The sequence below is a fragment of the Manis javanica genome, chromosome 14, assembly GCF_040802235.1.
Source record: "Manis javanica isolate MJ-LG chromosome 14, MJ_LKY, whole genome shotgun sequence".
In the NCBI taxonomy this organism is placed as follows: domain Eukaryota; kingdom Metazoa; phylum Chordata; class Mammalia; order Pholidota; family Manidae; genus Manis; species Manis javanica.
In genome coordinates this window covers 84,441,349-84,466,434 of record NC_133169.1, presented here as the reverse complement: position 1 = coordinate 84,466,434, position 25,086 = coordinate 84,441,349, and the positions used below count along the sequence as shown (strand labels likewise).

At 48.2% G+C, this 25,086-nt stretch overlaps 1 protein-coding gene across 2 annotated transcripts in view; it reads left to right on the top strand.

The window, feature by feature from the left end:
- Window positions 1-25,086, top strand: part of SPOCK1 (SPARC (osteonectin), cwcv and kazal like domains proteoglycan 1) — a 466,123-nt gene that overhangs the window by 343,612 nt on the left and 97,425 nt on the right. For both annotated transcript variants that reach the window (XM_037016497.2, XM_073221675.1), the window contains one exon: window positions 4,475-4,601. In XM_037016497.2, the coding sequence (XP_036872392.2) occupies window positions 4,475-4,601 (127 nt within the window). The remainder of the gene's footprint in view (window positions 1-4,474; window positions 4,602-25,086) is intronic.

The window sequence follows — 25,086 nt, the reverse complement described above, 5'->3', positions numbered from 1 at the left end:
GTACATGTCACATCATCAGATTTGTACTTAAACATCATCACTGCTTCAAAACATAAATGCTGGGAATTTTGGAAAACTTTAACAAAAAAGATTGGGAATAAGCATTTGAGCAAAAGAGAATGAGAAATGGCTGTAGGTTGGGAGTTTCTGTGTGGTGCTGTCAGCAGCCAGGCTTGGGGTGGAGGGAGGGCTTCGCGGCCAATGGAAAGGCTGGCAGGACCTGCCTCCCAGGCTTACGCCGCCTGTGGCACCCCAGCTGATGAGTGTCGGTGACATTGGGAATAGCAGCCTGTTATTATTCCCGCTCTTCCGACACCAAATGCAATGCTGTATGTTTTCCCAACATGTATGTACAACAGTAACAATATTATGCACAGCAGTAATAGTAGTGTAACTCCATTCGGGTTCTCAGACCCGATTCCAATGTGTCTACGTATGTGGGAGGGGGTTTCCCACACAAACTAATGCGAAGCAATTCTCGAACACCAGCGGGGTGTCTGAGAACCCAACTCAATTCTGATGCTCTCCGCCCGGTGCCAGATTCCCAGGTTAAGGGCTCTGCCCTATAAGACTGCCCTCCACCCCCAACTCCAGATGCCGGTTGCAAGCCCGGGCAGTTCCCTGTGCTTCTGATGGACTGGCTGCAGATTGGAGGTTCCAACCACCTCCTCCTTAGGTTCCATTAATTTGCTAGAGGGGCTCACAGGACTTAGGAAAACACTTACCTGTACCAGTTTAATAACAGATACAAGTTAACAGCCAGATGAAGAGAGACACAGGGCAAGGTTCTAAGTACAGGAGCTTCTGTCTTCATGGAGCTTGGCCGAGGCCTGGCTCGGTGGCACGTGGAGGCGTGCTGGTTCCCCAAGCACAGACGCTCTCTCCGACCAGGAAGCAGGATCCAAGCCAGCAGAGCAGAGCCCAGAGAGAGAGGAAAGCTCTTCTCACTGGTTTTGTGAGGGCTTCATTGCATAGTCATGACTGACGGAATTATTGGCCATTGGCTGATTCAGCCTCCAGCCCCTGCCCTTGGGTGGGCGTCTGAAAGACTCTCATTAACATGACGAAACACCCATTTCACCTTTAAGACTCTGCAGTGTTTTCAGGAACTGTGGATGAAGACCAGATACACCTGGGAAATACGTATTTCTTATAACTCATTATATCACAGTCCCATCAAGACACCTTCATCAGATTTCATTCTTCTTTGACTCAAGAAGTAAAATATCTTAAGAGTCAAAAAACTTAGTCCTCTGCCTCAACTGTTTTTTATGGTTTGCACTGAATTGTGGGGATTGAAATGTACACACAGTAACCAGGGACATCTGGTCTTGGGCTCACATATACTTGCACATGACTTTGTATAATTTGGCCTCTGAACAGAGACCACAGGTTTGGGGACCATCTTCAGGAGGGTCCGTGATGTAACGCACACCTGGGTGTGCCCTTCAAAAATAGGTTTGCTTGGTTCATTAGAAAAGGGAAAATTCAGGATGGCTTGACCTTTACCTCTAGTCCTGAAGGCATGTTAGGGAAGATCAGACATGGTTTTCCCTGGGACAGTCCATGAGCACCTGACAGTGGGTGTGTTGAGCTTGCTCCTCTGCCAGTGGAGAGCCGGGGACAATGTTCTGGAAGGGTTTTATTCATAAAACTGAGCCCTGATGATGAAAATACAAATGCCAAAATAGGGAATTAAAATGGTCCCAGGGCAGCAGAGTCATTTCCAGGATAACTTAAATCCAACAGATACAATTGAAGTAGCTTTGCCAAATTTCTGTGTGACACTGGGCCAGTCATTTCCCCTCTGTCTTCAGTTCCTCATTTACAATATAAAGTTGATGAACTAGATTAGTTTGATTGACAGTCTGTGATGTTGTGATTAACTGCTGAGCAGCCACTGCTGTGGTCTGCACACAAGCAGCACCCCCACCACCCAACAGGGATATATTGAGCATCTGTGATGCACGAGGCCCTCTGGTAAGCACCAGCTAGCCTCGTTTCTTTGCCTCCCCTTAATGAATTTAATTAAATGGTGAGGTTCAGGTCCAGAGACAGGGATGACCTGTCATTAACTGGTGATTAATAGCTGGTTCCATCTTTTCCTCAAAACCATCGGCTCAGTGTTCCCATCTCTGTCCTTGGCGTTTATCTAAGCCCCTTCAGACTTCTTTCCTCTGGGCATCACTGCATATGGCTACGTGTGCTCCAGCAAAACTGCCCACTCTTTGGACTCTATGGCTCCTTTCTGGGAACACATAACAAGTGTCACTGCAGCTGTGGGGGCACATGCTCGGGACTGACCCAGGAGAGGGCTTGCAGGCACCAGAGCTGCTGCCTGCATGTGCTGATTCATTTGCAGTGTCAGACGATCTGCTGAGCGAATGATGATAGATGTGTGGCGCTCTGCCGAAGGGATCATGTTAAGATCAACACGGGGCTGACAGCTTGCTTGTCTGTTGCTTGGAGCCCCATCAAACCCCAGCCCTTTTTCAGTAGTCAGAACAAACCTTGAAAGAGTAAAGTGTATTTGGCAAGGGATAATAGAAGACCTCGTATCCACATGATTTAGAAGCATACCTGAGACGTTTTTACCCCAGAAGGAGGGGCAAGGACAAGGTGAGCAGCTGCTGGGGGAGCAGGGAGGCATGGCAGAGAAGACAAACACGTAGCTGCTCCCAGAGAATTTTACGGCTCGTGATCTAGGTGGGCCTGCAGTGGGCTGGAGAGGGGAGATTCACCCCTGGGCCCTCTGCAGCTGTGTGAACGCCACCACGGGCCACCAGCCGTCTTCATGAGTGTGGGCAAGGCTCTTCCCGATTGGGGATTCGGTCTTTCCCACTAGCAGAATGAGTGAGCTGGACTAGGTGATCTCAGAGGGCCCTCACTGGACTGCCTTTTCTAGGTCATTGGTCAGACAGGTTCAGGCTATGCCCCACCCAGCCTGGGTCCCCGATCCCCAAGGGTCGTGCCCTGGATACAATGGTCGTCCTCCGTGATGTCAACCACAGGTTTCCTTCTCTTACTGCCCCCCCAGACCACTAGGGCAAGTCTGAGGCAGAATAAGAACCACGTTGGTGGGTTCTCTCCCCCACTCACTCTCTTTCCTTTGGAAGAAAGCAGGTTACCTGGGAGGCTGAACCTGAATGCCCGAGGACTGGAGACGGGTGCCGTGCCTGGGAGAAAAGATTTTCTTCTTGTGGCCCCATGAATTTTTCTGGGGAATGAAAATGTGAAAATGTGACCCCAAACCTAGGGCCTTGGATTTAAATCACCTCTCTATGGCAACAGTAATTTCATCCTCTATCCCCCTATCTGTTATTGGGGAAACTAATAACTATAACAACAGCTACCATTTTTATTATTTTCTATTTTCCAGGCATTATACTGAGTACGTACATCAACTCCTTTAATCCTCATACCATCTGCTTGAAGTAGATGTTTCCCCCCATTTTACAGATAAAGAAACTGAGGTTTACAGGGTTAAATATTCTACTAAGACCACACAGTGAGTAAGTGGCAGAGCTAAGATCTGAGCTTGTGTTTTCTGACTCCAGAGCCCACACAATAGCCACCACCCAGGGCTGTCCATGCACATCACTGCAGGGGCCCATGATCACCAGGCTGATGGGCAGCCCCAACACTCCTGTGGTCCCCCTGGAGCTCAGCCCTATAGCCAAGAGTCACTCATGGCGCTTTCCTGGGAGAGCAGCCTTGACTCGGAGAGGAAGGGTGGCCTTAAGTGCAGGCCTTTTTCTCAGTGGTTTGTGGTAGGGGATGGGGTTTCTTCTGTGGACATAAGCTTTCCTAGTAGTACCATTCATCATTATGACAAAGGTTAGGATGGGGGACCTGGAGCTGGAGGCAGGAATGGAATTCTGCTGGTTTTAGCAGCAGAGAGTGACTCACCTCTGAGCCTCTGTTGAATAGCAGATTGGAAGCTGGGCTGAAATTGCTTTAAAATACATCCAGAGATCATTTCCACAGCTGCGATAAAGTCATTTGGTTGTGTTTGGAGGTGTGTTTCTGTCTAAATGCTCACTGAGTTGTTTGCATGTCAGCCCATTGGGAGGGCTGCCCGTCAGCCCTGGAGGAGCGTGAGGCCCAGGGGTGCCTGTACCTGGATGCGCCCCACCCTGTACCAGGGACTGTGTGAGCTGAGGGAGCCACCCCGCCACTGATTTTTTTAATGTATTGTGAATGCTTTTTCATGTCAGTAGGTAATGTTTCACAACATTCTTAATGGCCACATGCTTTCCTCATCCATCTGGTGGATTGAGCCTGGGCTTTGGAACAGAATCGTCCACTCTGTCAGCGAGTTGGAACAAACGGCACTGGCCAGGCCTTCAGGATGCGCCCGGCTGTTTGACCAGCCCTTGTGTTGAGTTATTTGGCCTTTCTCCGGGTAACCGGCAGGAAAGGCACGTGGGGACTGGAGCTGCAGTTAACCTATCCCCTCTCTTTCTGTTCTTAGGCAGAAGAAGGGGACCGTGGCCCACAAACACTGGGTTGGCCCTTCGAATCTGGTCAAGTGCAAGCCCTGCCCCGCGGCACAGTCGCCCATGGTCTGCGGCTCTGACGGCCACACCTACACGTCCAAGGTTGGTCGCCCTAGTTGTCATTGGGAGTGCTCCGCGTCTGCTTGTTCTGACAAGTGTCTGGGCCACAGCTGGGCCTGTGAGTCTCAGGGGCTTTGGGCCTTGCCCTTGAAGAGCTACCACATGAACAGAGTTTCTGGCCAAAGAGAGAAGATAAAAATGTTACCCCCTATGTAACTGGAGTGGTCAGGGGCTAAGGCATGAGGATGATTCTGAGGGTGGTGGGTGATCCTGCAGTCAATCTAGACAGGCTTCCTGGAGAAGGTGAGGTGGCAAGCTGTTCCAAAGACACAAGCCATGCAGCTCAGCTGATGGGGAGCAAAGACATGAGGGAGGCCCGGGATGCTGCCTATGGACAGCGCAGCAGAAGGGAGGAGTATGCTGCTGGCACGCATTTACCCTGGGTGGCATCCAGCACTGCACCAGGCCCCCGGGCTACAGGGGCTCCTCTTCCTTTTCCAGGGGGCCTCCAGGGCTTGCAGTCTAAGGAAGGGGGTGCTAAAATGGTGACAGGTCATTTTAACTCAAACCAACAAAAAGACAGTGGTTTCATAGAAAATGAGATGAGGGATAAAGTGGGTCTATTTGTTCTCATTGGAGGGATGAGGAGTTTCACAGAGGACAGGCATTTCATGGGGTGCGGCAATAGGATTTATCTGCAGAGAGTCAGGGGTCCTCGGGACACAGGAAGGAGGTGTGGTTCGTGCCTGGAAGTCCACATAGTCTCCAGGGATCAGGTTGTCCATCCGTTTTAGGGAAAGGGCACATCTCACTGGGACAATGCATTAAAGAAAGAAACCACAGTAGTGAGAAGTGTTTACTGATGTGTTGCCTTACACAAATAAAAGTCAGCACCCCCTTAGTGCCCACCCTCTGCTGGCGTGGAGGAACCGGTGTGTGGGGGTCTCAGGACTTTTCTGTAGGACATGGTGGGAGGCAGGGAGTGGCGCTCTGACCCTTCCCACTCCTCCAGCCAGAGGTGCCTGGCTGCCGTCTCTCTTCGTGTTTTTCTGTGGAAGCTTCCCTTGCAGAATGGAGTCTGGGATTCAAGAGAGGTGCTACCGGCGACACCCTGGTCACTGCTGCCACGCTGCCATGCGGTTGTTGGGCTTAGGCCTTCCTGCTGCCCCACCTCCCCGTGCCTCCCGCTCGGCATTCGCAGCTGGCAGCCCCTGCTCTCTGTCGCCCCCTGGCCGTCGGGCCCTTTACAGCATGGCGAGTCCAGGGCCTGGGAGGCGCCTCCCTGCCTGCTGCCCTGCTCGTTCCACACTGCAGACAATCATATATTGCCATTCACTGAAAGTAAAGTTTTATCTTCTCAGATTTTCACATTTTTCTAACCAAAGGGTATATATATTTAACAAAACAGCAAGCCAGAGGTACATCCAGCTTGTCCCCAGACCCAGGTAGTCTGCCTTAGGACCTCAGTAATCACTGTCTGATAGCTCCTTTGTTTTTTAACAAGGATCATTTGGACCTGTCTTATGTGCCAGGCGCTGGGGAAACTTAGAATAGAGCAGAGATTTAAAAGTTTGCCCCTTCCATGGCCAGTCAGTAATCCTTACCTCGCCGACTTCAGACCTGCCCCGTGAGCTGCAGCTTCTCTGCCCAAGGTCACAGCCAGTACTACTCTGCTGGCTTAAATGGCCCAGCCCAACTCAGCCGGGGGCACCCACCCTTCCCCCCCAACACTCCCCCTAACTCCTGGTGGAATCACAGTTGGACATAATTTGCAGGAACGGGGCTTGCTTCTGATACTCTGCGCACATCTGGAATAGTGGGTTTATAGGGGACATTGATGAATCAGTTCTATCCCCTACCCCCCCACCCCAAGGCAGTCAGGCTATCATTACCTTTCACCTGAAGCCCAGTGTCTAGGTGTATGAATCTCACCTGAGATCCTGTTAAATACAGATTTTTATATAGCTGCTTTCACGTGGGGCCTGAGATTCTGCATTTCTCAGTTTTCAGGTGACATCCATGCTGCTGACCACACTTTGAATAGGAAGGACTGCAGTTTTTACAGGCACCTGCTAATAGATCCCTTTACTTCCAGTCTGTCCTTCCCAGACCCCCAAAGTCTATTTCCACATGAAAGAAGGACGGATGATTCTGTAATTGCAGTCTGTTTGGGTGTCTTTCCCTCTTAAATGCTCGGATGACTTCCTTCGTGCTGCTAAAACTAAACTCAGAGGCGTTATTGTTGCAAACAAAGCCCTCCAGGGTCTGTCACCTTCCCACTCTGCAGGCACTTACTACAGAGAGCACCAGTCATCCATTTGTTCAGCCACTATTTATTGAACATTTGGAATTGCTCTAGGCCTGGTGCAGGGCATGGCGAGTGACAGCAGGGAACAAGAGAGAGACCGTTCCTGCTCACTTGGAGGTCACATCTGGCAGGGGAGACAGAGGTAAATAAGTAACGACATGAATAAGTGTGTAACTTCAAATTTGCTAAGAATTAACAAACGAAGTAGGAGCGAGAGAGGCCTACTTTATAAGGGACGGCTCCTGAGGGAAGGCCTTTCTGAGGATGTGTCCTTGAAGCTGAGGTTCTCGTTTGCGGAGTCGAAGACTGAACGTTGTGAATGGACGAGGCAGATTGACAAAGAGTTTTTATTCAGTTACAGAGAGAGAGAGAGAGAGAGCTTTATTCAGTATGAGAGAAAGTATGGAACTCCCCGCGGGTGCAGGGAGGGGCACGGCTGCCAAGTGGGGTCTGGGTGTCTAGGGTTTATGCTTGTTGCGGTGGGAGTTTTCTATAGATTCAGCCAGAATGCTAGTTACATTTTAACCTGTCTCTGTGAAGGTTTCCCGGATGCCCTATTGTAAACTAATGGGCCTAAATGACTATGAGCAATGAGCTGTTCTGTACTGGGTCCAGATGGGGAATACATTGTTACATTGTTTCAATCTCAAGCACCCTGTTTTGTAAGACATTGTCCTTTCCCAGGGCCCACACTGTACTTTAACTGGGCAGGAGCTATGCCCTGCTGCCTTCCTATCTCATCCTTTAAATGGAGAGAGGAGGGTAGAATGTTCTAGACAGAGAAATAGCATGGGCCAAGGCTCTAAGGCAGGATGCTGTCTTAGAAGAACTAAGAGGATTGCCCATATGGCTGTAATGGTGAGCGGAGAGGCCCATGAGATGAGGGTGTCAGGAAGGATGGAAGAATGGTCTCAGAGGACACATTTAACCAAAGCTGGCAGGGGAGCTGATAGGCAGCCTGTGCCACCCTGTGGGACACTTGTTACTGTAACTGCCCTCTTGTCTGTGTCTGCCTTAAGACTGTGAGATCCATTGGCAGAGATAATGCCTGTCACACCACCTCCAACCAGGCAGAAGACACAGGGCATAGCGGGCACTTAGTCATTGTCATGGCATGAGAGGACCCACCAAGGACTGTAGCTGAGAAGAAACGGCAAGATTCTGGTCTGTGCAACCCAGCTGGGATGTGAGTGAATGGGCTGCAGAGAGCTTGGTGGTTGAGAAAAATCAGCCCTCCCCACCGTGGGCCAAGTGGCTTAGCTAAACACCCAGCCTAGGGCTCTGGCAGAGAGTTAGGAGGTGCTCTGCAATGACTCTTTCTATGAAATGCAGTTTGCACCGCTCAGTTTTTCCCCTCCAGCTCTGGAGGGAACCAAGTCTCCAGCCTGAGATTGGAGATGAGCCATAAAAGTGGTTGATCAGGATTGTCTGGGCAGGTGGCGTGTTGCACATCAAACTCTGGCAGAAACCTGCACATTTGCCTCAATCTCTCATGTGCAGGAGCTTAAAATGCCAGCCCCCATGACCCCCGAGCTGCAAGGAGCAGTGGGAACCTGTCAGATGAGGTTGCAGTGCTGTCAGTGGCCCAGGGAGTGTGTCTGGAAGTGCTTGTTGGTCAAGGCCCCACTGCAGTCCGGGCAGGAACATTGCCCTCTAGTGTTAGAGAGGGTGTCCTGCTTCTGGGTAGTGATACATAGCTTGTCTAAGAGGCAGGATCAGGATTTGAAAGACTCTTTTGCAATGACTCCTGGTTCTTCAAAAGCGGAGTGGTGCCCAGATACAGCTGGGCGGAGCCCTCAAAGCCTTCGCCAGCCTCAGCCTGCTGTTCCTCTGGTATCCTTGAACTTCCTTGAGCAAAAGGGAAGGACTAAAGCAGTCTCATGAGAACCTGTAGTATTCTTCTCCTCATTCTTCATACAGGGCATACTGAGGCCCAGAGAGTTCAGGGCAGTGGTTTAACACCCACGACGGCCTGCCTGCATGTCTGTGATCACCCACTGCTGCTTGAAGTTAAAATGAAGGGAGTGGGGGCGGGGGAGGGAAACAGCAGCACAGCCGTGAAAAATGATGGGGGTATCGGTTTTTGGCATTTAGTCTGCAAGTTTTCTGTCTTACATGAAGTCCTACAAAGTTGGCATTCTCTTTTTCCTGAAGAAATGAATCAGGTGTGACTCAGAAGCCATTTGTTGGCTGCTCAAGACCTCTGAAGCTGAGGACAACTTGAAACCCCTGCGGCACTGAATGACACCTCCTTCCAAGGGGCGAATTTCCATCTGGCTGGGTTTACTACTGGAGTGTTCTGATTATTGCCCCCAAATACATGGCCTCCTGTTTATTGAGATTTAAGAGGACATTTTAGTCTTAGACACAAAGCTGTTGGAGGACCACCAGTGGAGAGTCAATTCAGAGTGAATGAGCCAACTCTTAACAAACCGATGGAATTACTTACCCTTTCACATTTGGATCATAGGCTGTGGAGAGTGCAGGCAGGAGGGGAGGAGGAGGAGGAGGCCTGAGCATCAGGTCACATCACGCGGGCTTTCCTTCTGCGTCTAGGCCCTGAATGGTCAGAGGTTCCTGGAGCTGGAGGGGTGCGTTAGGAGCCTCCGTCTGTAGCAGGGCTATTCCAGGGGCCTGGCATCAGGGCCATCACTCAGAGCTCGGCAATTCCCCCAGAATCAAAGATAAAGTGAACAAGAATGCACGAAGTCTTGAGATGAAGGGATATGAGATGTTACATAGCCAAAATAAAAAAAAATGTTTATTCAGACTCTATAAAGCATAACCCGTAAAAGATAAGGAATAAAAGACCACCACTGAGAATAGACAAACGAAGGGTCAATAGTGCAGCAGGTTTAATTACCCTCCATGTTGCATTCTTCTCACCAGGAAAACCGAAGTCCAGAAATTCAATAAATACATATTGAGTTCTTTCCTAGTCTGGGGCATGCATTATGCTAAAGACGGGGATATGGCAAAGGACAAAACAGAAAGTCTCAGTTCTTGTGCAACTTTTAAGTTGCACAAAAGGCAGACAAATTGAAAAGCAATCTCCTTTCATCTGAGACGATGTTCAGATAAAGGACACTCTGGGTCCTGTGGGACACAGGGGCCACCTCTCTAGTTTGGAGCAGTGGGAGCAGTCTTTGCAGCAGAAGTGATGGTTCGTCAAGTTCGTAAGGCTGGAAGGAGCCAGACAGAGAAACGGTCAGCTCATTCCATCAGAAGGCAAAGGGGATCAATGAGATGAAGGGGAGCACGGCCCCTTGAAGGAACTGGTGACGGTGTCTGCATGGCTGGATCACATATGGATTGGAGACAAGGGGTTAACTAGCTACCGAAATGTGGCTAGGAGAGTAATCAGGGGTCACATTTGCCAGGTCTTGGACACCATGGGTGGGGCCTGGGCCTTGCCCTGAAAGCACAGACGATCCTATTAAGGCTTGTTTATGCTGGCTGTAGGATGGGAATGGTTGGGGCTGGAGGCACAGTGACTGAGAGCAGCCTGCTAGCGTGACTGGGGTCTGGATTTCTATAATAGCTGCCGAGATGGACACAAAAAGCCTAAAGAGGCATCTAGGAAGTCATAGCTGGCCTTGGTGACTTTGAATTCAAATACGCAAAGTCACTTCAGCTCTGAGCTCAGTAAAAGGACTTCTTCACTATCCTAATCGGGGAGGGACTTGCAAATCCTGCCAACAGCTTCCGTGGTCTTAGCTGGACCAGCTGGGGACCCATTTCCTTTTACTCCTGTTACACACATGGAAAGAGGGAAGCTTATCCGGGTCCTGGCTGCCAACTTGAGATTTTTGCCCATGAGAAGGGGAGTACCGCTACGGACCAGGATCTGGCCAGCCCAGCTTCACGGGCGCAGTCTCAGCTTTCCTCCCTCGAGGGTGTGGGGGTGGGGCTGATTTGGAAAATCTGAGCAGATCTGGGGCGGCGCTGGGGTGCTGGAAGCTCAGAGGGGAGGTAGTGCCCACTGCTCCGGGTCTCGGCCCCGAAGGTCTCTGGGGCCGAGCCCCATTCGACAGGGCTGTGCTGACTTCTCTCAATCTGCACCCACCTGACCCAGGAGCACATTCAGGGCTGGGCTGCTGGTTTCCCGGCCCGACGCAGCTGGGAGCTTGGCCTCTGCGTCGCTCTCTGGGTGCAGCAGGGAGTCCCCGAGAACCAACCCAGTGTTGTCTGGTGTCAGCCTGGCTGTGGATAATTGGAAAGCAAGCAGGCAAACACCCGTCTGCTCTCACCTCCTCCCCCAAACATTAACTTCCTTAATCACTGTTAAACAATTAGCAAATGGCTCATTTATGTCTAGACGCAGAAGAGAGATGCAGAGTGAAGAGCTGCTGTGGAGGAAACGGTTTTTCTTCCATTCCGCGTGTGCACATAGGAAGGAGGGGGAGGGAGGGAGCTTGCTTACAGGGCTGGCATTTCTTTCAACATATTGTCACGGCAGATTATATTATTTTCAGTCATCTTAATAGTTTCCAACAATTGCTACCAAGCAAAGGTCATGTTTGAAGTTCTTGGTAAATGGGTTCTGTTGGCCGGCATTTCCCGTGAACAGGCTGTTGTGAAGGTTACAGCGATGGAGGGTGTGGATTGTAAGACTCCTCAAGGAAGCAGCAAGCTCAGTATGTCTTGCCAACCTCTCCAGACTTTTATGGCCCTGTGACCACAGCAATCAAGGGGGGTTTTATATGTGGCTGCTCTTCTTTGCTGTGCGGCAGAATTGAGGGTGTCAGTAGTTCCAGGAATATTTTTGGATTGCCCCACCTCCATAGAACCTGCTGGGTAAGAATTGTCTTCACCGGCAAATGGCTCATTGATGAGGGCCTTACTTCTGACTAAGCAGAACACAAAATGATTGGAAATGAAATGTGGAAGGCTTGCGTTGCACATTTTGTGTGTCAGGAGACTGGAGCACAGAGGCAGTTGCAGTGGCACAAAGAATAAGAGGAATGGCAGCAATTAGGCCAGCCAGTGGCTGCTCCCATCTGCACAGCCCTGGGGAGGGAGGGAGAAGTGGTAGTAAAAAGCCTCACCCTTCTTGTCAGGAGAGAGGAGTCGTGTGTCCATAGACCACATGAGCACCCATGTGCTCTGTGAGGGGGTCAGGCAGTAGATTTTATTATTTTGATTTTCTTTTGCTTAGAAAAAGCCAATAAAAGAGTTGTTGTGACTTTGGACAAATACCCAGCGGCATCTAACCAGCTGTGAGCAATTTTTGTTTTATATATTAACAGATTGAGATCTGGATTCAAATCCCTAATGGCAGATGCCCCAGCTCTGCCTTTTGCCTCCCTCGGGCCATGTTTCCTCAGACGCCCTTCCTCGGTCTGGGGCAGCCAGATATCGTTTGGTCATGAGAGCTGGCATTCGTAGTGTGAAAACCCTCTAGGAGTAGCTTAGAGTTCTTGCCCTAGCTTGGTGATCATGCCCTTCTCTCCTTCACAGGGTTTGGAGGGAGCAACTATGAATAACATTTCAAATATGAATTGGATATCAATTAGGATGCAGGTTCGGGCTGTGATGACAAAAACCCAAATGACACAGAGGCTTAAATAGGATAAGGTTTTACTTCTCTTATGTAAACACGGCCAAGATAAGCAGCCCAGGGCTGATAAGCTGCCTCCAGGCTGTCAGTGACCAGGGTCCTTGCAGTCTGTTCTGTCTTCTCAGTCTTTGGAAATTGTTGAGCTTTGGCATCTGGGTCCGAGATGATGGCTGTGCCCCAGCCAGAAGAAAGGAGGCTCATTCCAGAAGTTATCACTGTCACGTTGATGCCGGGGTTCTTGTTTGCGGAGCTGAAGAATGAGCTTCACAAACAGTCAAGGTAGGAGAGCAAGGTACAGGCTTTTATTTAGAGATAAAGTGAAAGGACAGAGCCCCCGGCTCACGCCAGGAGGGGACAAGAGAGTCCGTAGTGGTGCGTTGTCTAGGGGGTTTTATAGGCAGTGGAGGATTTTTCAAGAACATGAAGAAACTTAGGGGTGGGGACTTGTTAAGTGGTCTCTGAATATTAAAAATTAACTTAACATAAGGAATTTCCTGCCTTGATTTCTCTCTGGGACACCGACGCCTTGGTCTGGGAGCATATCAAAAGGCTGCCTGCCCAGCCCCCAAGGTGGGCTGAGGTATTGTCTACTTGCTAAAGAATCTTGCTCTTGAACTTCCTGGGTGTTAAAATGCAATCTTATCTTTAAGATGGAATTCTTTCTGCCTTTTACCATGCCGTCTACAGCTGGGTCTGCAGCTAAGTTAGTTGCTCAGTTGGCAGAATTACCTCGTCAGATCTGAAGGAGGAAAGACAGCACACAGGCCTGGGCCTTTTAGTATGCTAAAGTCAATCTTACATAGGGTTACAAATGATTAGCATAATAAAACATGTGCTACCCTTCTTTATCTGGGGAACATTAACTGATTTCACTGAAGAATGATTCTAGAGCTCAATGTTTAACATAGAGTTTTAGCAGGGGGGGTTTCCTTGCGTGTAGTTACATTGCTCTGACTGCAGATATCCCACCCTGCCCCCTCCGGAGGCCCTCACCCTACTCTGACTACATCTATGGTCCCTGTCTCAGCGTCTCACCTCCTGTTGGATACAACTTAATCACTAAGCCTACCTACAGGGGAGCTGGGAAATGCAGTTTTTGTTCTGGGTGGCTATATATCCAGCTAAAATTTGAGTGTTATATTATTAAAGGAAGGATAGAGTAGATAGTACAATTATCTGGCAATCTCTGCCATAGTTATAAATAATAATAACAAAACAGTACTTAGTTACTGAACACATATTAAGAACTGGGACATATGTGCTAAGTGCCATAACATTTTATTTCCTCTATTATACCATTTAATTTTCACAATAAACCTATGATGTCGGTAGTACTATTAGTCCCAAATTAGAGATGTGAAAACTGAAACTACAGTACTTTTCCAAGGTCAGTACAGCTTGTAAGAAGCAGAGCAGATATTTGAACCCTGCTTTGACTCTCAAATCCAGTCTTTATTTCCATGAGTGCAAAGCTGGCTGAAAAGTAGAGCAAAATCGTAGCTGTATCATTAGGATGCTTTTGATTTCAAGTGACAGAAACATAACTCAAATTTAGTTTAATCCCAAAGATTTACTGATATACAAGGCTAGAAAGTGCAGGGTTAGGCAGACCTCAGAGAAAGAAGGAGAAATTCAGCACAGACAATATTCCATTTCCTTCTGTCTCTCTCTCTCTGTCTGTCTCTGCTTGGCTTCATTCTGCAAAGGGGCTTTCTCCCCTTAGCAGAGAATATGGATTTTGATAGCCTCAGTCATTTGTTCCCAGCCTAAAAACTCCAAAGAAGTTTACCAGTGTCTATGTTTCATACCCAGAGCAGGATTCCAGTTGTCTCTTTTTGAATCATGTGTCCATCCCTTAATCAAATACTATGGTCCCATGACTCTCTTCAGCCTTACCCTTTGCTATGATCAAGGGTAGTACTTTTTCCAGAAGAAGAGGGAGGGAAAGAATATTTTCTGGACTGAGTAAAATTTAAAAAGTTGTCCTTAAATAGAATTCGTGCCTCATATCGAATTTACCGAGTATCATAATTCCTCCAGGTGGTAAAGATACCTCGAGACAAGTGCTGGGCATAGAAGCCACAGGGCATAAATCTGCAAAGAAGTAAAAAGCTAACCTTTGCAAACAATATGGCTTCTCTCTCACTTACCAACTTTACATTTCCCTGTATGGCCCCGGAAGATGACTGGTTAGCCAGAGACGGGTAAGATTCCTCAAGGGAGGAACAACCTAAGACAGGCACAGTCGCAGGGGGGCCATCAGGTGAGAATTTGGGGATCAACAGAGGTGAGGCTCAGAACCTCACCCCCCCTGCTTTGAGAGAAATCTTCTGCATCCGTGGATGTCTTGCTGCCCTTGTCTAGCCTGGATTAATACTTAGTCCATAGGCACACACCTGATCATCTGATCATCTACATTTGCCCTCTTACTGCACTAAACTATGTTTTCTACCTTTATCTTGCATCTACCTACCACTTCAGCATTTTATTAAAAATAAAAATAATAATAATAATAGGAGAAATGTGGGATCAACATATAAATCAAGTACAAAAATCAAACGAATATTCATATTTGACCTGATTGTTTATAGGTCATAATGCATGATCAAAACCGAAAGTTTCTGTGATGAATGCCCTTGTACTGTTCACCATGTAAGAATTTATTCACTATGTAAGAATTCGTTCACCATGTAAGAACTTGTTCGTTATGCTTCAGAAGATTGGAGACTGACGAGAATTAGGCTTGAGATGGATTAATGATTGTACATTGAGCGTTGACCCCCCTATACTGAATTTTATTGTTGTTAAGAACCATTTGATCAATAAATATGAGAGATGCCCTCTCAAAAAAAAAAAAAAAAGTTGTGCTCTACATAATCACCTTTTAAAATATCAAGTGTATTAGCCTCATTAAAGGCTCCAGCTAAAGGATGCTAGCGTGAGCCTGTAGGAATGTGTTAAGGCATACCATGTTTCTAGGAATGACAGGCATAGAAGGACATTGACAAATCCATACTAGACATATTAGCTACCTAGTTTAAGAGAAAGTTCATCTAAACTGAAATCGATTCAGCATCATTTTGATTCAGAGTTCTTTTAAACCTTTTAGCCTAATGTTGTATGATCCTTCCTTTGGATCATGGGGCACATCTCTCCCCAGTTCTATTAAACATTTATTTCTCATTGGAGCATGCCAAGATAACACAGTCTTTTTGACTCCCAAGAATAAACTTTCAGGCAAAATGGTTATTGTGACATTTTCAGAAAGCACAGATGTTCAGACACCATCCATGGTGAAAACGTGTCTACAGAATTTTCACAGACTTCTTCAACCTGCGGATTAGCTAGGAAGTTACAGCAGAAGGAAGCAATTCAACTAATTATTTTACTCCTTATTTCTGTGTTCTATATGCAAACATACATTTAACCAAGATTTGAAGAATAAGTTTTCATTTCTTCTCAAATGCCCTGAGTAGAATGCCATGTAATTAGTTGGAGCTTTTGTTAAAAACACATTAGAAAGAATAACCTCCTTGTTGTCAGTTCTCCTGAATGCACAGTTAAACCATTTGATAAGGCAATTACCTGAACACGATTATGTTCATCCTCACTTCATCAGGAGATGAAATTAAGGATTAGGTAAAACTGCAAAGCACATGAGATCTCTGCCAGCCATTCCTTTAGAAGACAGAGAGGTCCCTGGCCAGAGTGAATATGCACAGTGTTATAAATCTAATTAAATCATTACAAACAACTTTAATTAAGTTCGTGATCATGTTGCTTTTGTTTTTCTTTAATAGAAACAATATATTCCCTGTTGGTATACTGCTCAACTGAGTACAGTCAGATTTTTTCACACTTTCCAAGAGAACATTTTAGCACAAGATATGGGTAATGTTCACAGAAGCTCACCCTACTGCATAAGCCCTGGTCCAGGCCCTGTATGTTATTGTAAGGGAACGAGAGGACATTAGCTGGGTTAGATCTTACCATAAATTGACACCACAACTGTGTATTGAGAGAAATGGCTTTAATGATGGTCTCACTTTTACCAGAGCAAGTTGTTGGTTTTTTTTCCCTTTCTAAGACAAATGAAACACATCTGCATCTTTAGATAGTAGGCATGGAGCAGAAATGCCTAATCCTCTGGTCAGGGGTGGCCTTCCCGAGGGGCTGGCTTCTGTTCAGTGAGATGCTCAGCACAGCAGACCTTCAGCAGCCGTGAAGGTCCTGTGTCCAAAAGAGCAGCTTCCCCAAGTTCTTATCCAGAGGCACTGAGGACTGCTTTGGAGTCCAAAGCCAGCAGAGTCCAAGGCTAGCTGGGCCGTGGTGGCCAGACAAGAGCCCAGGCACTGCAGGAACCTGGGCACCCTGACCAGACTGATCCGATGGAGCTCCTCAGAAGGGTTTGTTTGCTTCCTCTTCTCCTACTAGAGAGACCAGAAGATGATATTCATGTATAAATGGGGGTGGGATGCCCCAAAGACGATGCTGAGCAAGCTCTACTACCTTGCCTGTGTTCCACCATTTCCTGCTGGAAGCTCTCTGGACCAGCCACCTGGCCCCTCTAGAACACCAGCACAAACCCAGTTCCCGGCAGCAAGCAAAGCAAGATAGGGTGAGACAGAGAGGGTGCCCCCCTTCTCTGCATTTTAATGCAATGACAGGGTAGAGTGAATTGAGTCTCCCTGACCCACATCCACCCCCAGCAGAAAAGGAGTCACTGGATTCCAGCCCTAAGCCTCAGCCTAAGCACCTTCTCCTCAGCGCAGCCTCTATGAGTCTATTACGATAAGTTAGGCTGTTTCTTTCCTCGGAGCTCCATTAGAACCAGGTCTATACTTCTGCCAGATGATTTTGAAACTTCTAGAAGTGAGAAAACAATCCTTGAAGGTACATTTAATGAAGAAAATGTACATGTAAACTCCTTTACCATTGGAAAGGAAGCAGGGCTCCAGCTCCTTATTCTAAATTTTGCAATTAAGAAAGTAATTAGACACATACTATTTCTGTACAAATCATACTTCAGGGTAACCCTAAAGCTCTCTTCAATAAGGGAAGATTCTTTACAGGAGTGTAGCTAATAAATGCAGAAGTAATAATAGAACTAGAAAATTGCCATTTTTCAGCCCCTAATGATATATAGCTGATGTGGGCAACAATCAAGCATGGAAGAAACCATTAGACAAATGCTGTTGATGAACTTCAGGCTATTACCTCCCAAGCCCTCTGATGAATCACAGAATCACTCAAGTAGGCAACCGCATTGTTTGTCCTTAGCTGTCATGCATAGAAAGCATACAACATAGGTATTTTGCCAAAAGAAGTGGAACCTCAGTCTCGTGAAGCTTGCAGTGCTCAATTTCATTTGCAGGAAGTGCTGGGGTACAGGAATGTGTTAAAGGAGGCCCCACAGAGGCAAGCAGACGGTTCAGAAGGTGAGGTATTTTGAGAGCCTGAAAATGAACCCAGTTTCTGCATGAAGAAAGGTGGAGTGGGAAACAAAGTCACCAGATGTTTTGCAAACAGTGGATGGACCCAAAAGGAAACCAACCAACCAAAATTTACAAAGAAAAACATGTTCAGGAGACTTTGAGAAAAATTAACCATGGAGTGGGAATTAGATACAGTAAGAGCATTGTGGTGGAGTGAAAAAAGCACATATTTTTAAAGAGATATGTGAAGACCATAGTGGATTTGCTTCAAGATAATTTAGCACAGAAGAAAAAGAGGTAAAGGTCGAGCAAATGTAGCAAAGTCTTGAAAATTGTTGAGCTGATATTATGGAGATTCGCTGTAGTGATTTCTCTGCTTTGGCATATATTCAAAAATTTTCCAAAAACAGAAAGAAAATGAGTATGTTCTTTGAGAGGAGACACCATTTCCTGTTATCTTATTATCTCTAATGTTGACTGCATAAAGTGAATATTAGTGAAAGGAAGGGAGCCGTATTTGCAGGATAGTTTTAGGAAAAACCAAATGGTTAATTTATAAAGTGATAAGAATATATACTGATAGGGAAAAATGTACAAGGTCAGCAGTCTAGTCCAGGGGGCTCCCTTCTGCTTCTCTAGGTTGCAAAGACAGCAGAAATGCCCATTTTCACCTCCCCTTCACTCCCCGCTCTGCCAGGCACTCACTCCCTAACCTCACTCCCTCTTGCCTGCTCATTTGCTGTGCACGTAGGAATGTCACAGATGCGGAAGCAGAAAGATATATCTTGCTTCCCTGGCCTTTGTTCAGGGCTCAGGCCTTGGGAGATTACTCCCCTCTGAGCCCGCCACTGTAAGATTTAAACCTCAACACACCAAGACCTCTGAGTGCCGCTTGGTTCTTCCGTCGGGGATCCAGTCCAGGTTTTCAGGTTTTCCCATAACAATACCTCATAGGCTTAAATATAAAACTTATGTATAAAAATTTACATTATATAAGTGTAAAACTTCCCCCCAAAATAGAAAAATCTTTGTGACCTTGGACTGAGCAAATCCTTCTTAGATACAATACCAATAGCATGATACATAAAATAAAAATCCTTTTTTTTTCCCCAACTCTGCCTTCAAAAGAGGCTGTTAAGAGAGTGAAAAATGAAGCCATGGCCTAGGATAAAATATCTGAAAATCATAAATCTGATATAGCACTTGCAGCCAGAATATATAAAAAACTAAGTATAATAAAAAGTAAGCAATCCAATAAAAATGGGCAAAAGATTTGAGCAGGCATTTCACCAGTGAAGATATATGGATGGTAAATAAGCGCACAAAAGATGCTCAACATTGTTTGTCACTGAGGAAATACGAGTTAGAACTACAGCGAGGTACCACTACACAACAATGTCAAAAATGTCAAGTATTGGGAAAGAGGCGGAGCAACTGGAACTCTCATACGCTGCTGGTGGGAATGCAAAACGGTCTAACCACTTTAGAAAGTACTTTGGAAACTTCTTTAAGAACTATCATTCTAGGTCTTTACCCAAGAGAAAGGCTCATAGTGACGTTATTTTTTAGAGCCCCAAACTGCAAATAAGCCAAATGTCCATCAAGGGAGTGCGTGAACAAATGTGATAGATCTATGCAATTGAATATTACCCAGAAATAAAAAATGAATGAACTGCTGATGCATGTAACAACATGAATGAATATTAAAATTATGTTGAGTGAAAGCCAGACAAAAAATAGTGCAGACTGTTTGATGACATTGATTGACAACTTCAGAAAATGCAAGCCAAGCAGCTCAGAAATGCGAGACAGCAGATCAGTGGCTTCCTGGGGGGAGGGAGGGGGCGGGGAGAGGAGGGCAGGACCCCAAACAGGTGTGAAGAAGCTTTTGGGGATGATGGATATGTTAGTTACCATAATTACAGTGATGGTTTCATGAGTGCTTGTATATAAAACTCATCAAATCGAACACTTTAAATATAGTTGATTGTATGCCAACTATACCTCAGTACAGTTATTTTAAAAGTTTTTAAGAAGATGGCCAGGCCTGTAAAGTGTGTCTTGAGATTAGGACATTCTTCCAATTACCCACATATTTTTCTATGTTTTCCTTTTTTGATGCTGATAATCCCCTATCATTTAGGAAGACCCCACATTCAGCCTCTTCTGGGCTGAGTCATAGAAAATAGAGTTGACGCTTGTCAGAGATTTTCCTGTGAAACACTGAAAGAAAAGAAGGTGCAAGCTGCCGTGAACACTCAGATTTCCCTTCCCTGAGGAATTCTCTGTGCTTGAAGTGAGTCCTGGATTTCAACATCCCTTTGGGCACCGAGTCCAGTATTCATTTGTTGGTGTGGCCCTTCTGCCCCTCTTTGAGAAGCAGGGGTCTCGGGGGACTGAGCAGCAGGCAGAAGAGCCACCCAGGGAGTGGCTGGGATGGTGGAGGGCAGGCCTCTTGGGGCAGTGGCCTTTCAGAGGAGGCTGCCTGGGAAGGAGACATTAGGTTCACTGTGTGTCAAGAACTATGCAAAGTATACAAATGCCTGGGAAACAAGAATCCACGGTCAGTGCAGGTGAGGGAAGGGTGATACGGTTGGCATGGCCCTGGTGGCTGATGTGACAGAGCCATCAGTCCTGTAGGTGACAGGGGAACAAGGGAGATGGACCCTCTGAAGGCCCCATGACTGGGAGGGGCTGCTTTGTCTTCTCACTCTGCCAGCGTTCAGCTCCACTCACTGAGGTCCATCTAAAGAGTCCAAATCTGCAGAGTCAGAGGAGGCCATGTACTTTCTGTGCCTGCCTTGGGACCTTCTTCCCAAGTGGCTCCTCCAGTCATCAGACACACCCGCCATGTACTAGGACCATGCTGGACACCAGTCCTGTCCCCAGGTTGTTCCCTGCTTCTGGGGAAGACAGTCATGTCAATATAGACAGCTTCACAGGGCAGCCAGGTGAAGGGTGTGGTGGGGGCATGGCATGGTCGGGGTGAGTGCTGTGGGGGGCGCAGAGGAAGGGTTGACCCATCAGGGTCTTGGTGAAGAGCTTGTCCTGTGGAGTTGGGTGGCCTAGGCTCCAGTCCCAGGTTGGCTTGTTAGCTGTGTGCCCTTGGACAGGTTATGAAGCCTCTTAGTGGCCTGGTTTCCTCATCTGCAAAATGGGAGCGACAGTACTTACTTCACGGAGGTTTTGCAAAGGTGAAATTTATGATTACATATGAACTTCTTAGAACAGTATCTGGCGCATACAAAAGCATCTTTAAATACGAATTGCCTCCTCCCAAGGAAGTCTGAGGACCTCTTTTAAAAACCCGTCCTCCGTCTGGCTGCAGTGGCCCAACCTTTACATCACACTTCCCTTTCTCTTCCTGAGGTCTTTGCTGCCACCTTCCCCCAAGTGGGTGGGATGGCTCCGCGTTCTGGACAATGGAGGTAGGGAGGAGGACAGGCGCCTCTGGCTGAGGGCATGCTCCATGGCAGGCACTGGCTGGTAGGAGGCCTTCCCTCCCCACCCCTTATCCCATGGCAGCACCCAGCACTGTAGGTGCTCATGTAGGTGGCAGTAGGGTCCATTTCCTTCATCCACCAGTGGGTACAAGCATTGGGCCCCAGGGGGTTCGGGTGTGGCTGAGTTCCTGTTAGGGAAATCAGGGTGGCCTGAGTTCAGAACGGTCTCCCAGAGACTGTGAGGAGGTGGCGGGAAGTGGACACAGACCTGCTCAGCCTTGCAGGGGGGAGGTTTTTTGCACACTCACCCTTCTGCCTGACTTGGCCTCACATCCTCGCATCCTCACTTCACCACTTGCTCATTCATCAGCTGCTGGCTGCGCCTGTCTGATATGCTCGGCCCACGTTCAGGTCACTGAGGCCGGCCGGTGAGCTGGCTACACTTTCTAGAGCTTGGGAGTAGCTTTGCTGGGATTTCTAAGCCAAAGATCACAAATTCTGAGACACGGCCCTCTTGGAGGACTAGCAGCCAGCAGCTTTGGCTGCTGGCCTGGCCATTCCAGAGCTGGAAGGGGTGGACAGAAATGGACCCTCACCAAGTCGGCCAGATGGGCAAGGGGAGCAGATAACTGGGCTTAGGTCTGCTTCTCCCTGGGAAGCCCCCCACGCTAAGGAATTAAGCAAAGACAGCCACTTCAGTCAATGGCCAGACACCAGGGCCTGCTCCAGAAACCCTCTCCGGGGGCCAGCTTTGTGTGTCCTGACCTGGGCATCATACCCCAGCCCTCACTGGCACTGCTGACCACCGTTAGGTGTGGTCCTCACCAACACCTCGAGGATCTGCCCCAGGCCAGCTGCCACCCCCACAGGTGGCATGAAACGATCTGACTTCATTCTCCCAGCGATCCTGTGAGATGGGCACTGGCACTAAGCCTCTTGGGGTAATGAAGGGAGACAGACTTGGCTGGTAACACTGTTGTGCCCTCTCAGCATCCACATGGAGGGGCCCGGCCGCACCAGAATGTCACCCCGACAGCAAAGTCACCAAGTCTACAGTCACGATGTCAGTGTAACAGAACTGCCTGGCTCCGCTAACCCGGGAAGGGTCGGATTCAGTTGGAATTGGCAAGAAAACTGGATTTTAATTATCAATATTAAAATTTTTTCTTTCAAGAAATACTGTGGCTGCAGTCTGAGGGTCTATTTGATCCTGCTGTGGCAAATAAGTACAAATAATGGCTTGGGCTGGTTCATTGATTTCACAGATACAACATGCTGCTATGATGATTTGTTTCCAAGTATCACGAGCAGCCCCTTTTCCTGAGTTGAAATATTCTCTCTGAAGTTGTCTGCATTAGTTATTCCTCTTCAGCAGAACATTTCTTTTCCAAACTGGTGACTGTATGCCCCCAGACCCGCCCAGGCTGGTGCTGGGCAGAGCCCTGGTCTGGGTGTCTGGGGCAGGGGCTGGCGTGTGGCGGAGGGCTTGGTCTCCGTCGGTGGCAGTGGACCCCACTGGCACGGTGTCTGTGTAGTGCATCTCCTAAGTACCTCGCTGGGAAGAAGTCGTCATGGAAACCTGTTTTTGTGTTTTCTGTCTTGGGCCCAGGTCATTGTTTTATTATAGCCACGTGGAAAAAGAGGAGGGACCACCCTGGGGAAATGAACAGCATGCGGCTGAGCAATTTCAGGGGCTGCTGCAGACAGTGAGTGGCTGAGGATGGGGCAGGCGGTGGGGCGCCCTTCAGGAGGCCCTGTCCACCCACCCCGTTATTGTGTCATATAAACAAAGCTCTTCTGTCACACACTCCGGGTGCTGACAGCCTCCCCAAGTCTAGTCTCCGAGGTGACCCCACCTCCTCAGTGGGGGCGGCCCCCTCTCCCTCCTGCCCACCCACCCACCCACCCACTTACCCTGCCAGATTCTTCTGCACTGGTGGGAGCTCTGCTGTGGGCAGGGAGAGGGGTCCTGAGGTTACTTCGTTTGTACAGCTCACAGGTCTTCTTGATTGCATGTGTTGTAGATCCACATTTTTATCCCTGTAGCTGTCATTTTTCTTGACCTGCTATTTTAGTTACTCAAAACAGTGTTACTATATTGCTTCGGAATTTCTCAGGTTTTTTTCCTTCATAAAGTCTGCATGAACCTAGGGAGGGTGACAGCTAATGGTGAGAAAGGGGGAGCACTGTGACTTGACCCGCTCCTCGCCCACAGGTGGGCCTGGCTGTCAGCTGGGGGCCGGCCAGTCTGAGGGCAGCACCCGCCCTGCCCCCGGTGCTTCCCCTGGCGTTTGCTAGTCCTCATCCAGCTCCCAACCCTGGGGTGCATCGATCTCGTCCTCATTTTTACAGATGAAGAAATTGACACTCACAAAAAGGTGGTTTCTTGCTGAAGATCCTACAGCCGTAGTGACAGAGGTATACGTGCACCTGGGCTTAGCTGAACCCAAGCAGTTTCAGTCTTTTTCAATACTTGATGCACTTGAAGTATTTAACTTTCCAGGCTCAGGGCTGTGAATAGTGATCGCATGGTTTGCTTACACAGTGGCCTTTGAGTGGCCTGCCGGGACTGCTCGCTCAGATGTGGGGTTGGCATCTCTCAATGAACGTGGCCAAAACGGCTCCTAAGTCTTCTTGCCTGCAGGATCCTTCCCAGTCTGCCACAGTTTACTCTCCCCCAGCAACTCGGGCCCCAGACCTCACTCATCTGGGACCCCACATTTCCTCTCATCCCCTTCAGCCAATCCTGTAGAAGCCTTGTCTCCTTTTCCTCCAAGTTGTTTCCTGCCTCGACCGCTCATCACCGCTGCTGCTCCCACCACACTGGGGGCTGCCACCATCTTCTTGCCCCTGGGCCACTGCCTGGCCCCCTCCCTGGCTTCCCTGTCTCCATCAGCATTCTCTGTGGTTGGCTTCTCATGGAGTGGCTGAGTGAGCAACTGAAACACCCAGTTTGTTTCCCGTCACTTGTGGAATACTGTCTGAGATGCCCACCCTTTCCCCCGTGGCCTCCGTGGTTCGGCCTCTGGCTTACCTTATTTAACCACGTCTCTCTCCCCAGTGCTCTGGCCATCTTGATGAGCTTATTTTCCTCCAACATGTCAAGCTGGTCTGCCATCAGGGATTTTGCACATTCCATTCCATCTGTCCGAATGCTTTTCCCCTCAGAACATCACGTGATTGGCTCCTTCTCATCATTCAGGTCTTAGCTGAGAGGCCCCCTCCTCCGAGAGGCCCTCCCTGGCCACCCACCACACAACAGAGCCAGCTTCACTCTCAGTTACTCTCTAGTCCATTGCTCTGCTTTCTTCATCTTATTCAACTTGCTACTCAACACTGTATGTTCCATGAAGTCAGGGACAATGTCTGTCTTGTTTCCTGCTGAGTTTCTAGAATAGTGTCTAATGCATGGTAGGTGCTTAGTAAATATTTGTGAGTAAAAGATGAAATAATTGAGTGAAGTGAAGAGCTCTTGAAATGTGCTCGAGTAGGCATGGGGCTTCTTTCAGTCCAGACTCTCTTGCAGGCAGGGGAAGAGTCTCTCCTCTGCCCGCTGATGAGGATGGTAGCCTCTTTGCTGGCCTTTGCGGGAGCCAGGGAGACAGTGAGAGCACAGCGATCCCCTCGCCCCCCGGATCCCACCCCCTAGACTGCTCCCCGGGAAGGCCTTCCCTGACGGGCCTGGAGCTGGGCAGGGCACCTGTACATCTCAGCAGAACCACATAGCTTTTATTCTTGGCATTCACTATGGTTATAGTCTTGTTTTGTGTTTTTGAGGTTA